The sequence below is a fragment of the Macrobrachium nipponense genome, chromosome 24, assembly GCF_015104395.2.
Source record: "Macrobrachium nipponense isolate FS-2020 chromosome 24, ASM1510439v2, whole genome shotgun sequence".
Classification (NCBI taxonomy): domain Eukaryota; kingdom Metazoa; phylum Arthropoda; class Malacostraca; order Decapoda; family Palaemonidae; genus Macrobrachium; species Macrobrachium nipponense.
Window position 1 is genome coordinate 77,435,894 of NC_061091.1, and position 15,911 is coordinate 77,451,804.

The 15,911-nt window shown below is 38.9% G+C and overlaps 1 protein-coding gene and 1 pseudogene across 1 annotated transcript in view; one reads left to right on the forward strand and one right to left on the reverse strand.

Annotated features, from left to right (window-relative positions):
• Positions 1–4,225, forward strand: part of LOC135205825 (uncharacterized) — a 45,498-nt gene extending 41,273 nt beyond the window's left edge. Inside the window, exons 3-4 of the mRNA XM_064237025.1 lie at positions 700–1,395; positions 1,794–4,225. Coding sequence (XP_064093095.1) covers positions 700–1,395; positions 1,794–2,301 — 1,204 coding nt within the window. The 3' untranslated portion in view covers positions 2,302–4,225. The remainder of the gene's footprint in view (positions 1–699; positions 1,396–1,793) is intronic.
• A 2,604-nt stretch (positions 4,226–6,829) lies between these two features.
• Positions 6,830–15,265, reverse strand: LOC135205826 (cytochrome P450 302a1, mitochondrial-like; annotated as a pseudogene).
• Between the last annotated feature and the right edge of the window lie 646 nt (positions 15,266–15,911).

Below are 15,911 nucleotides of genomic sequence, written 5' to 3' on the forward strand. Positions count from 1 at the left end.
GAAACAACTTAGGGAAGAAAGCATGACATACTCTGCCTAATTTATCCCACAATATGTACTCTTCTGCATGAATTAAAATTATAGGAAAACTAATCTGGAGGTGAAAGTATAATGAATCCCTAATACTTCAATATTCTTGTCTTGCATCTTCAAGTGTTGCCTTGGTCCTCAATCCATTCTATTACACATCCTTATTTAGGGATGGTTGACCTTTTCTTTCTACATTCTCTCTCTCATTTCTTTTTTAAATTCAACACCAGTATTTCACTCTAATAATGAATTCACTTTACGAAAACCCTAAGCACACTATACCTGTACCCCCCCCAATTCACAGAAGCTGGCAGTACATCGAATGACCACATATGCTATATAACAAGCCCTGTGCATTCTTTTACCGTGACTTATATCAAGTACATTAATCTCAAATGCTTATGCAAGCGACATATCTCAGTTCCTCCAAATTAACACTAACATCCACCAAACCACAACTCTATTTCATAACTGACTTTTACCCGAAAAAGTTGAACTTGCGTTCACCTTTTTCAAATCATGTGTGTACATCTATATACACTATACAGCCTATTTGCTGGTACAGAAATAAAGTCTACATTGAGTAATCATTTTATACTTGTGGATAGATTAAATGAGAAAATTCTTCACAAACTTCTACCTTCTGACAGTAAATCTTGTCTCTTTCAGACTTGCACCAACCCGTGGCGCCAGAAGGAAATTCCAGGGTCCCACAATCGTGAGGAAACCCCCACACATCCGTCGACCCCTTCAGAAAACTACTACTACTACCACCAGTACTACCACTACTACTACTACAACAACAACAACAACACCAGCGACCACCACGACTACAACCACCACAACCGAAGCCCCAACCACACAAGCAGCAATCACGGATGCTCCCACTGAACGGCTGGAGGCCCCGACCACAATGATGCCCATGGATGACACCATGGCCAAAGGACCCGAGGATGTCATGATGGAAGACAAAGTGATGACGGAAGAAAAGAAAATGATGCAAAACAAACCTGCGATGGAGGAACAAGTTATGATGGATGATGACGTGACCATGACAGAAGACAAAACCATGATGGAGGATACAGTGATGACGGAAGACAAAGCCACGATGGACGAAGCGGTCCAGGAACCTCACCAGGAAGAAGTGTTCCCAGAGGAAGAAGTGATCCCCGAGGAAGAGGTACCACTGATCGACTACAGGGACATCCCAGTTGAGGACAGGGAGAAGGAGCTGGCTGGCGTCAGACTCCGGCCTATCCCAGTCAGGATCTCTGTAGATGACCCAGTAACTACTACAACTTCAGCACCTACAGCCACCACCTCTGCCGCACCACCTACAAGAGCCAGCAGGCGGAAGTCCTCCAGGTAAAGTCTTTTCAGTTCATTGCATGCCATTTCCTCTAAGAGGGGTGGCTCTCAGTGGTATTACCCCTCCATTTCTTATTAGTACTTTGGGATGCCCACTGCCTGGCTGCTACCGATTGACCTGATTAACTACCAAGTCATGGCCTAACTCACTACTTAGGTTACTAAACTCACTGTAACTTTTAATGGAACTAAGCAGTCAATCAGACAACTGGTATTAGTTGCCTCTAGTCTGTAGCAGACAAGCTAATGATGGGAATTCTATGAGCAACCTCATTACACAAGCTAAGCAATGGAAATATAACATCTTAAGCATACAGAAAACAAGACTAATAATCTAATACATGCCTTCATACATAAATGTAGATGATGACACTAAAATTGTAATACCTCAACAGGTACACTCCACCCCAGCCACCAGCACACCCCATTGTCGAAACGACCAAAGCTCCCGTGCAACAAGCCTCTTCAGATATCTTTGCACCACCACTTTCTGCTGCAGTCCGAAACAAAGTCAGGGGAGGCTCCAGAGACCGCGCGGACACTCCCGCAAGCCGGAAAACCAGCCGAAATGATGTCTCCGGTCCTGCTACGATTGCACCAGTCGCTCCTCAGCCCGAAGTTGACAGCAAATTCAGGCGGCCAAATTACGGCATCTCAGACATACAGTACCAGGGAGCAGAAGTGAAGATTACGGAAATTGGCACAGTTGAAGACACCCCACCCGAGGAGGTCCGCATGATTCTGAGTGGCTTGGGAGGCAGAAGAAGAGGTCTCGCTCGCCCACAACCTAGACCGGCTGCTGCCGTTACTCCTGCCAAGCCTAAAACAAAGGCCCCTGCCCCACCAAAGCCAGCTGCAGCCAATGATGATTATTATTCCGATTACTATTATGACTATGAGTAAGCCCTCTCAGTTTCAGCCGATGCATTTAGAACGAGCAAAGGGCTCATGCCAAATCACTGTACGTTTATCAGGAATAATCATAAATTTCTTTTAACTGCATGACACTAAACCTTTGACTGTATTCTGTCTACAATGACCTTAACTGCTTTTTTTAGAATCAAAATATTACTTCATTACTATATATAGTGTGCCAATAATTGTCTTCATAATTATTTACTATTATCCTTACTGTATAGGTAGATAGCGATGTATGTGGCTCTGGTTACATACACTGCCCTTCAGAGGTTATGACCGTTTGTATCAAACGAAACGTAATTAGCAATACTCAGACGCAAAGCTTCGGTGCCAATTACTAACTGACAAACGGTAAGAGATAACTAACGACAAAACCCTGTCTGGCTTTCACCTCCTCCCTGAATCTCACAAGCTTCCGCCCCATCTCTTTCTTTCAACTTTGATCTGGGTTAAGCGAGGTTGTTCATCCCATTTGCCTAAATGCTTAAATATAATTTATATTCTTATTACATACTTTATGTTGCTTAAAATCCTCAGACGACCTTCTGAAGCAATATTTCCTGGATGAACTTTTGGTACTACTAATGTATTTAACAGTTTTAATGCTGTGCCCATTTTTCTACTGAAGCAACATTAACTGCGAAGACAGCGCTGATTTTTGTACATAATTCTCACATGAATTAGTAAATTTCTTTAGCAACAAACAGGAAACTTAGCAAAATGGGATCACTTTCTACTTTATCAAGGACTCCACAGAACTGGTGTATGTATGTCTGCCTAAGATTATTTTTCATAATTTATTACTTGTCCATGTTTAGGGTGTTAGGATAGCCATACCTTACAGACTGCGAGACAAGGTTCCTAAAACGCATTTACTGTACTTCCCTTTTTACATATTTTTGTACTGTACTGTATATCTTAATTTTCATTCCTCTGAACACGCGCAACCAAAGGAGGTGTCACACGACGGACTCCTTCAGCACCTTGTAGGCCAATTCGTTCACTTCCCTAAATTTCTTTAAGGGGTCATCACTAATTGCAATTAGCCAATTTATAAACTTAATACTACAGTACTTTCCTTTTCATATATACTATATATACTACCAGTAAGCAATTCAAACATTATGCTCCATTTAAAGGAAATTTACCAGTATGCTAGTTACCATAGATTCAGTTTTAATAAAGTGTCCTACATGGAATGAGCCTCGTCAGATTCTAAAACAGATACTACTATCGTCTTTCACTTTGGTCATTAAAGGAAACCCCACCTTGGAAAAAACGTAATGCTAAATGAACCCATTACAATAAGTTAAAACATAAAATGCTTCTTGTATTGACAAATTATGTTGCTTGTAACTGGAGGAGAGTTCTGACACCCTACCTCCTATTTCTTCCAAAGTAAACAGATTCAAAGCTTTAGAGGCAATGAAACAAACTCCTTTGATATAGGATGTGCTTGTGTGACACCACCTTATAGTGTCCCTAACGACAGCGGTGTTACACAAGCACATGGCTTGTCTCTGCTTCTTTTTGCCAAATATGTGGGTGTAAGCAAAATTTTACTTATTTTATTCATACATTACTATTGCAAACCTAAGGCATATTGGAAGAATTTGGCAGGAACCTGCAAAAAGACGCCAGGAAAGTGTGAGGACTGGCCGTCCTTACAAAAGCGTCGCGTGACACCTTCACAATGTCCTACCTTTCAACGACATGAATGCTGGAAAAAGGACCTAACATGAAATTTGACTTCCAAACTATATTTTCTCATACATTCCATACGTTCCTTCAAGTAACAGATGGGTGCAGATTGTATATTTTTCATATATTCTTCTAATGAACCTCAGTTTTTGTAATGACATATGTGATACCCAGTGGCATTTATTCAATAAATCTTTTCATGATGAAATATGAGTATTTTCACTTTCTTTTGACCCACAAGATACAGGAAATGATAATGACCAATGGCCTCCCACCACAGCTGACTATCTACAAGGTACAGAATTCACTACCTAGTTCAACATGTGCATAATGAGTCTTTAATGAAATACACATATAAAAGTTGAAATCTGGACCTTTATTGTCATCGGAAATGTTAAATAATAGCCCATAGGGTTAGTAAGAAAGGATGAAATACTAGATATAAAAACTGAGAGAGAGAGAGAGAGAGAGAGAGAGAGAGAGAGAATTTAATGCTATTTAACGATGGAGTTTTCGGGTACTTTACAGAAAAATGGGACCAGGTTATAACACTACCTCCGGACAGAAACTTAGTCCATTCCTTATGATGTTTAGTGTTACTGGGGCCCAAGGGGGGAGGAGGGTGGTGGTTCAAGGGAGGCAAACCCCCCTCCCCCCACCGGATCCCTGATTGAGGTTAGGAGGTAAAATCTGTGTTAGGTCAGGACATGGCTATGTAGAAAAAGTTAAAAATTTCTTTTTCGTTTACTGAACCAGTTTCCGTTGTTAAACAGTCGGACACGCGTTCACCTCGATTAGACAAGTTGCTAAGCTGACACTGGATGAATAATGCAACAATTTGCCCATGATAAAACCCTTAGGCCTACTAGGCCCTGGCCAAAGTTGGCAAATTTGACAAAGTTTCGCAGGTTAGGCCTACAGGGCACTCCTAATTTAGGAATATTAGGCTAGACCTACAAGCAATTTAATGCCAACATGGTAAATTCTTTCAGTCTTCAAAAGCAACTAGCCTTAGCCTAGCTAAGTATTTGATAAAGGATAGGCCTACGGAAGCGCCACGTGGCCTAATGCCGGCCTATATAATATATATAGGTATATATAGGCCAGCCTTGCCTAGCCAATATTAGTAACCTAGCATAGGTAGTCAATACTTGGCTATAGGCCTACTTCTAAAATAATTTAGGACTTCTATAGCTCGGGATAAGTTTAAAATACGGCGTTGGATACTGAATATGGTTAATTTAAAACAAACATATATAATAGCTATTCACGCTAAGCAAACCACAGGCCTATATATTGCCTGTTATAGGTAGCTAGATATACCTAGGCCTAAACTTAACTCCTCATCATCTAAGGATAACGTAACTTACCTTCGCGGGACCGGCCTAGGCTATTGAAAAATATTGCAGATGCCGGTGCCAATGCTTTTCCTCAGAATCACTGTAGAAAAAAACAGGCCTATATATTCTAGAGGATGTTTTAGGCCTATGGAACAATTGGAAACACTAACAGGGTCAAAATGTCAAACTTGTAATCAAGGAAGCGATGTCGTTATATATGTAACGGCGCCTCCCTTTTAGTCTCTCCAGATCTTCAATATCCTAATGATATATTTTCTCTCTAATGTTTATATGTATAAATATATTTTCTGGTTTATATATATCATCATCCATCTTTATTCGACACTGTTCAATTATTAAGGTATTCACATCGTCCATTATTGATTAAACTGTAAAATAAAAAATCTATCTTTATTCTACATTGTTCAGTGATTTGTGGGGTATTCATATCGTCCATTATTGATTTAACTGTAATAAAAATCTATCGATTATCACACTTCTCTTTGCTTAGGTTGTTTTTGAAGTCTCTGGATTTTTGTCTTTATTTAGTTTTAAATATAAAAAAAAAAAATTCCCCTCTTCAGATTAATCTCAGGCTGTCAGGTCTAAATCTGGTTTATGCTAATTTAATAATAAATTAAAATCTGGAGAAAAAAAAGTAGTCTAAGTATTGACGAATATTAATACTCTCTCTCTCATTTTCGATATATTACAAATTTAATCATATCCCTTTCCCCCCATCATCTCATATTTCTATGAATTTTGGTCTCAGTTTAATATACATTTGGTTTCATTCTGTAGAAAAACCAAAAATTCTACTAAATATTGAGATTTGAATGAAGCATAGACCGTAAGTTACATATGGCACCAGCTCATCCATAGACCTATAAAAATAGTCCTAGAACTTCATACAGTGGGACGCAAGATTCTTCTTCTTCCTATTCATCTGGAATATGTTTAAGGGTGCTTTCCAAACAAAAGTATTCTTTTGCGCTTAATACTTTTCCCCTCTGATTTCAAAGCTAACCAAAGCTATTATCAAAACTTCATTCTTGAGTGTTTACTGGCCATATGCAAATAAGTTTTCTGTGTTACTAACCTGTGAAGAACAATTAAGTTTCACAGAAATATTTCCACATATTTTGTATCCTCTTCAATTTATTTTCTAAACTAATTTCGCCCGGTAAATACTAACCGTTTAAGTTATTCGTTTTACCAGCGATCACAGTCTTTTAGCTTAATATATCCATAATCAAGATAGCTATAACAAAAATAACGGGTTTGTCTATAATGCGTACTTTATTGAAATAATACTGAAAATCGTCAACAGTAAATAGCGAACAATAACAATGAAATTGCAATACAGCACCACCATGGCGTAGACCAATTTCTATTCAATATTCTCAGCAAATGGTATATCAGAACACCAGATGACGTTGCAGTCTATCCCTTTTGTGAGAAAGTCAAGGAGATGCGATGCCTTAATTTTATTAAACATATATAAAACTTTACGCAACCCATAATGGCGTCCAAATTAAGCTAATAGTAGATGCTTGTGTGCCTTCAGTTCTGTCACCAGTAGTATCAACTGATGTCAGTCATTCCTCTCAGAAATGAACCACCAGTCACTCTCGAATTGGCACAGGCTCAATCTCACTGCGCGTTATCTTGGCACTAGCCTGACGCCAATCGGTGCATCGGGCATCATGTTGAGTCTCATAACTTGCCCAACAGCCTTGGTTCCAGAGTCTAGGTCCTCTATCCTGAAGCTCTTCACCAACTGCAAGGAAAAGTAAAATAAGAAATAGACTCAGTTATCCTGTAATTGGTGAAAATTTGACTTATACAAAATCATGACCTCTGGAGAGGAAAAAGCATAAAAAAAAACCTCACCTGGATCAGCAAAATTAATATTTCCTGCTCAGCCAGCCTCCTCCCGGGACACATCCGGGCACCGTGCCCGAAGGGCACCAGAGAAAACGGGTGGATCTTTGAAGAAGAAGAAGAATTAGAAGAAGAAGAAGACGACCCTCTTTCCTTGTGCCTGGCTAACCACCTCTCAGGTTTGAATTGGTGAGGTTCAGGGAAGACTTCCTCGTTGTGGCAGGCGACCACAGGTGGAGCCGACACCAGAGTCTGGGCGGAAGAAAGATTAGATTGATAAAAAAAGAGGAAATGAACCTTGGCAGTAGTAAATTGTTGTGTGTGTTTATTTAAATGTTTATTTCCATCTGCATTGCACTGCGCTTCTCTGAACTAATTTTTTTCCCTCTATCTCTTTCCTTTCCGTGGTGTGATTGTTATACTCTGGGAAAGCTTATTTAGTACTAAGTTAATGGACCTCCTGGTTCGTTGCGTGAGATTGCGGGTACTAAAAAATTAATAAATTTAGACAGCCCAAGGCAGAAACAATATTATTACATCAGTGACAAGAGGAATTACGGCAAACATAAAAAGTTTGGTCATCATAGACCTACTGCAAAGATGTCTATATATAGTATACTATTTATACCATCTGCAACTCACCCCGGCAGGCACTCGGTATCCCGAAAACACAACGTCCTGCGGTATAATCCGAGAGTTCGCAGAAGCTGAAGGCCGTAACCTGAAGGCTCTCCTGCAGGACCGCTCGTAGGTATCTTAGACCCTTCAGTAGGAGAAAGAAGTTTAACAGATAAATAGATATTAAACTGTCATCGTCAGACCCACCGAGCCATTTGGTGGCCATATGGAGAGCACTGATCTTGTCAGAAAAACAGCAGATCCAGCGAAAAGTTATTATAACGGCAGACTTTAATAAAAAAAAAATTATGCCAGTATTTTTATTTTCTGCTAATAAAGTTAATTAATCATTTGGAAATGTATTCCTCCAGATAATTCTCAGAGAAACGTCATGATCTGTATATACATTTAAAAATAGTATTGTTTCTCAGCTAAAAGGCTTTAAAAAATATTGCTCCCGTACCTGCAAGTCGTGAGTCCCTGGTTCTACGTCCTTAACTTCTTCGTAAAGTTCCGCCTGGACTCCCTCGTCTCGAGAGAGGTAATGGATGCAGAAAGCTAAAGTGGTTGCTGTCTGAAAAAAATATAAATAAATATATATATATATATATATATATATATATATATATATATATCTATATATATATATATAATATAATATATATTTAATTATATAATATAATATTTATATATATATATATATATAATAATATATTATTATATATTATTAATATTATGATTGGTAAAAATGTTCTGTTACAACAGAATTCCATCTAATAAAAGGAGCCCATAAAAACACCAAATATAGAGAGAATAGTACTATATTTCAGAGACTGCTGTCTCCCTCTTCAGGTAGATGAATGAGAAAAGTTACAGAAAAGGTGGTATTTATACCAAGGTCCATCCACAGGCAAGCCAATTTAGGTCACCCCCGCTGATAATCTTCCTTTAATCTTCTTAAGCGTTGGTTGAATGAAAACCTTGTCGATCCTATCTGAAATCCATGCTCTTGAGATGTTCATTACCTACCTCTCTTTTATTAAGGCCGATTCCATCATTTGACTCTTGTACCGGCAGTTGCTGCTATAAATTACACGTGACAAATTCCAATTTATTCTATGGTTATGTTCATTTATATGGTTGAAAATAGCAGAGTTCTGTTGTCCATACCTAACTGACCTGTAAATCCGATGTAAGATTGGTCACAGTCCTGGCATGGGATTTGGTAAACCCCAGTGTCCTTGGGAAATGTCTTTTGTTGGACGTTAATCAGGGATTTGGCTAATGTGTTTGGGCAAGTAAATGCTTGAGAAGATTAAAGGAAGATTATCAGCGGGGGTGACCTAAATTGGTTTGCCTGTGGATGGACCTCTTGGTATAAATACCACCTTTTCTGTAAATAAGGCACTGCTGGCTGGAATTAAAACACTGCTACACCAGCACAGCGAAAGAGGAAGACCTGTCACCTTAAACTGGATACCCAGTCACATAGGAATTCCAGGCAATGAGAGGGCTGATGAGCTAGCCAAAAGTAAAAAACACATTGACAGAGTGCAAATACATATACAACCTGCACTGCAACAAGTCAAGAATGCAATGAAACCACTCTGCAAAGAAAAATTGCTAAAAGACCATCGTGAGTGGGTAGAAAAGAACTCACCGTCTGCCAGATGGTATAAGACATCGACTGGTCTAGTGCCTCCTCCCATAGACAGGCACACACCAAGAAAACTTGCTGTGATCATCCACAGACTCAGGCTAGGATATAAAGCCTGCTGGGAAATTGTGGACAACAGTGTCAGACCATGTGAACACTGTCAAGAAGAAACACAGCAACCACTCCTTCACTACCTGCTGGAATGCAGAGAAAACGGCACAGCTAAGAGGTGCAGCACAAAATGCAGTACCTGCACAAGATGCTGAGCATGCAGCTGCCACAGTCACAAAGACAATCATTGAAAACTTAGAAGAGCATGCCCAGGTGCTCTACAACCTACCTCCACCAAGGTAATCAAACTAATAAGTGAAATCAATCACCCTCATCACATCCCCTCATTGTAAGGCTCTATCCACATCATCCACTATCATTCTTTTAAAAACTTGACCTACAACTGAAATCCTCCCGCAGGGACCCAATGGAGTAAAGGGTTGGACAACCCCACCTGCACCGCTTCTTCGATTTTCGAAAGCCTTACACTCATTCAAACTTCTACTATAATATGACAGGATCGCCCTCTCTTACTGACACCATCATCCTTCCCCTGTCCACTCCTATCTCTACAACTAAAGATATTTCCAATTTCAAAAAACTAACCATGTACCTAAAGAATCTTTTCAGATCACCTACGGGCCGAACAAGGGAAAGGCCTGTGCCAACAAGAAGTGTTGGCTTAATACAACAACAACAAACTTTTCTCATTCATCTACCTGAAGAGGGAGACAGCAGTCTCTGAAACATAGTACTATTCTCTCTATATTTTGGTGTCTTTGTGGGCTCCTTTTATTAGATTATATATATATATATATATATATATATATATATATATATATATATATATATATATATATATATATAATTAAAAAATCTTACAAAGACAAAAAATTCAGTTTTAAGGGTTACAAAATAACAAATACTGTTTGCATAATGCCTTGGTTCGTAGTTAATATCGAAAACACTGGCACTACCTATCATCTTTTTGGCATTTTTACGCCAACTTGGACCGTATGAATCTATTTTTAAAAATGATGCCTGCTTTTACCAAGGTTAGACGCAAGATGCTAAAAAGATGACAAAACATGGCTAATAGATGACCTGAAATTAGCTATTTCCTTACGTTAACATTGCCCACTTTCAACATCGAATTTAATGCAATACTGTAGTACATTCTACAATGTTTCAAATAAATACAGACAAACACATCAAATCTCTTCGTTTGTTTGACATTTCATAACTTACGGCATCGATGCCTCCCTGGAAGACTTCCACGAGAAGAAGAAGAACGTCGCTCTGGGCCAGACTCGACTGGCTCATCAGCGCTGCTATGAATGGCTGCTGGCGGGAAAAGGCAGAGGAATCTACCGCCCTCGAGCTGTAGTGGCTGGTTAACTTCTCTCTCACTAACCTGGTTATTATCATCATCATTATTATCATTATTATTATTATTATCATCATCATCATCCATTATCATTATCATTATCATTATTACTATTAATATTATTACTATTAATATTATATATATTATTATTATTATTATTATTATTATTATTATTATTATATGGAAAGAAAAATAACTGGTGTTGAATTGGCGGCGTATAACGGTTATAGGTCTACAACTTTCTAATAAGATATCGAAATATTATACACTGTCTTATACTTTTGAGAGAGAGAGAGAGAGAGAGAGAGAGAGAGAGAGATTTTGAAGTCCCGCTTCGCCTTTACCTAACGATTGCATCCTGGGAGTCCACCAGCCTCAGAAAGCGCTTCGTGGGGAAAATCTTGTGGAGCGGGAGCTTCAGAAGCGACTCTCCCAGCACCAGGAGAGACTCCTCGTTGGCGGAGATGATAGCACGCCCCTTGTCCAGGTGTTCTCCGTCGGTGTCGAGGCAGCCGAGCCTTCCGCCTAGCGCGACCACGCCCACGGCTGTTGGAGGACGAGGGATTGTCTTCAAAATAGGAGTCAATTAGCCAACAACCCTTAAAGTCTTACGTGAAGAGAGAGAGAGGATACGCCCAAGATTCGGGAAGAGCACGCCCCTGGAAACCAAGAGGGGCATGGCGGACTAATTCTGTCCATATGGGAGAGAGATGCTAGGAGGAAAGGCGTGTAATGAGTTGGTATTACTTGTGTGCATAAGTCATAAGATTTAATAATGCTCGATTGAGTCTTTCTATAGACTATAGTATTATAGCTACTACTACTACCATTTATTACACGAGGGATCTCTTCTTCTTCTTGTATACCTTGGCAGATTTTGGGTCTTTTTTTTTCCTTCAGGTAGTACCGGTAATCAACTGATGTCAAATTGTCCTTCAGATAACTTATAACGTTTACGATAAAAAGGTCATAATCATAATTTGAATATAATGAGAGACTTTTAACGAACGACTAGAAAACGTGACTGTTCAAAATTAAGGTGTTTTTATTCTAAAGAAAGTAACGGAAGGTAATGGAAGAGACAGAAAGAGGAGATCCGTTGTTTATAAACAAATTTTTTTATAAAAATGTAAGCTGAATATCAAAATACAAAAATTGTAATTTTACAAGTCAAAAGTTAATTCATTAATGGTTGAAGAATACAAATTTAGGCCTACGCCATTCGATCGACAGCCAAACACCTGCTTTCCAGATCCGCTCTCCAGGGACATTATAGGCCTACCTTCTAAGGTGTATCGGAAGAGCAGCGGCAGGAGGTCTGGAATCACGTGACCACCGGAAGAAGAAGAAGCAGAAAGAGGGAACAGGCTCTGCAAGAGCTTTATGAAGTCCTGACCGACCGCAGCCTGATTCCCGCGGTAGTGTGTCACGACGTCTCGTTTCAGGAGGATCTGGACGCTGGAACGAAGGCGGCGCCATTCGGGGCCATTCCTGAGACGAAGGGAAGGAATGGGGTTGAATAATGAGTGTGCTGAAATGAAGATTTGAATGCATTGTCGTCATCATTTATATGAAAACTTATCATATGGAACGAGCCCACTGGGCCAGCTAACTTAAAGTTCAAGCTTCCAAAGAATATGGTGTTCATTTAAATGAAATCAAACGAGATCGTAGTTAGCAATAAAGGAGATCAATGACAAATTAACAAATTAATAAACAAAGATAAAAAACATAAAAATACAAGGAGAATGCTTTCATGGCACTATAGTGTACTGCATGACTCAAGTGTTTTTTACGTGGGCACTTCGAGAGACAATATAGGTTGGTGAAAAATGGTATATATATATTCGGATGTACTGGAAGAAAATAGAGGGCGGAGATGGTAAAATGGCTGGTTAAATGAATTGGAAATCGGTTTATACAATATAATCTTTGAAGGCAACTCCTACTAGAGATTCCAAAGGGAATATAACCTAAAAAGACTTGCCTTTCCCTAAACCTATCCTTGGACGCAGTCTGAAACTGCCCGAGTAATTCGTGACCCCAAAACTCCTGCCCTAACCTTTTCCTGGGCGATTGATTCCAGCACCGTGACTCTCACTTACCCAGGAACAACGCCCGCCGAAGTGAACCAGTGCGGTCGACTCTTCCTGTAGTGCTCGAGGATGTCAAGTGGTGGTCGAACTGGTAGAGGTCCCTCGCTCTGCGAATACACGACCAGTTAGTAGAAAGTACCTAAAGACACGGCATACCTCATATCAGCTTTAATACTAGGAATAGAATATAGAATTAAGGCCAAGGATAAGAACAGGCGATGGGACCTACGAAGAATTCATTCACCACTGAAATGGAAATAGGGCAAAAAGGTCCGAAAGGTGTTACAGGAGGGAAACCTAAAAGCAGTTACACTAGGAAACATTTGTCAGGAGAGGGGTTGTGGAAAGCACGATTGAAGAAAGAGAATGTGAAAGGAGGTACAGTAAAATGAATGCATTGTAATACCTACAATGCATCGCGTGAGGTGCACTGACGGCACTATAGACAGGGCTTTTAGAAACTTATTAAGAAATTCCTACTAGAAGGCAGGAATAAATTAATGTATAAGTGATAACACGAATAAATGCGTAATTACAAACAAACATTGTCGGTTATTACTTATTTATATAACATATGACTTTGCGCGCGAAAGTGACGTCATATGTCAACAAACCTCCCGCCACCAACACCACAAGGAAAGGACCCATCCCACCCCTAGTCTCCAAGGCGTTCTGCACTTATATACCTTCATCCAAGTTTTTATATATATATATTTCACTAGTAATTTTGCTGTAGATTCTTTACCTTGAACAGCTTCCTGGTATCCTCTGGATCGAACACGAATACCATGTTCATCTTGGAAGCTACTTTGGAGATCCTGACGATGGGGCCGTACTTTTCGTTCAACTTCCAGCAAGTCGTCCAGAATCGCTCGAACGGATAGCCACCTAATTAAGAGAGACGAAAAGTGAATTTACTGCCACCACCAATATTATAAGTACGATGCTACTAGTGCTATTACTCCTACAATTACCCATTAAGGTGCTAGTACCAAAATGCACATCACGTGTTGCACTGTAAAAGCATGACCAAAGGTGTTCACAGCGTCCAACCTTAGACCCATAATAATAGGAGTTAAACTGCACTATTTTTTTCCTATATCCCCCATTCCCCTTCTTCAGTCTTGCTGTCCAACATCTCTAGCTGTTAACTAACTATTCAGTGAAACGACAATTCCCTCTTGACGTCAATAACCACCATAGTTTAGGTTAAATGGGACACATTTTCTTTAAGGTTAATAATAATATATATATATATATATATATATATATATATATATATATATATATATATATATAGATAGATAGATATATATACACATACACATATACACATATATACACATATATACATATATATATATATATATATATATATATATATATAGATAGATATATATATATATATATATACATATATACTATATATATATATATATATATATATATATATATATATATATATATATATATATATATATATATATATATATATATATATATATATATATATATATATATATATATATATATATATATATATATATATATATATACCACTGCCTTAATTAAATGTAATTAATAATCAATTGAAACAAGTATAGCAGAAATTAAAAAAAAAACAATTGCAAGAGCCACGCCAGAGATTACCCAACACCCTGAATTAGGAATGGCACCCAATTATGGCGTTAGTGAAACTTAATGACGTAAAATTCCTAAAATAATAGTTATTTCTGATATATGAATCTGGAATGATGCCAGTGTAAATGTAAATTAGAAATATATAAAAACGACAGCTTTCGAGTACGCGCTCGATTATCCTTATTAACTGATTGACTGGTAATGAGACTCGACCAGGTTTACTTATATTTTTTTCAATATATTTCCACACTGATATTTTGGGTGTCTTCATTGTAAGTATTTCTGTTAATGGCCACCTCATTCTACCTTCAGGTAACGCCAGATTAAGACGGCCTTTTAGAATAATCTCAGGTGAACAGCGAAGTCTTCCTAAGGAACAGAATAGAGAAAATCATCCGGCGTATTTAGACCTATGTGGAAGGGCTGTCATCAACAGCCACTCACCAAAGCTGGTGAAGAGCAACCTGTTGCCGACGATGGGCAAAGCCCTGGGACCGGGAATGGCTTCGAAGGGCAAGACTTCATTCTGGTGTTTGCCCTCCGAGGGCACCGAGAATTCTTCTTCCCTCTTTCTGCCGATGGCGGTCGTGTGCGAGAACCTTCCCCTGTGGCGGTTTACGCAAGATGTTTTTCGAGCGGTCGGCTGCTGCCTTGCGATGCCGTAAAGCCTTGTCCCCGTGACAATAGGGACAATGGGAGAATGTTTTGTCCCGGGGACAATGGGAGATCGTCCATCTCTCGCGATATGGCAAGACTTTGAGGACGAAAGATAAAGTGTTTTCCCGTAAGCAGTCACAGCGTGAAGATGATGATGACGTCCTCAGGAACAGCATTGTCTGAAATATAGACCAAAACACTTTTTTGAACGTAATTACTTATCAGTATTCAAGAAGAGCATAAGCATTACAAAATCTCTTGAATAAAATAACAGCAACATAGCTCACTCGATAAAAGTTCTAGCACTTGGGAAAAAATACTGGTTATTGTTCTTTCTGACCGAAAAAGACTTTTCACACTTTCAATAAAATTTGAAATTTATATTCTCTAGTATATTTGTCAGCGGTTTTTTAGTTTTAATTTCCTAAGATACAATTAATATTCATAGTTCAAAAGGCGCGATTTGCCACGTATAATTAGGAGCACCCATCAACGACCAAGTTTCCACTAAATAGAATGCAAAAGAATGTCTGCGCTGGAAAAGTGGAAAACAAAAACAAAAC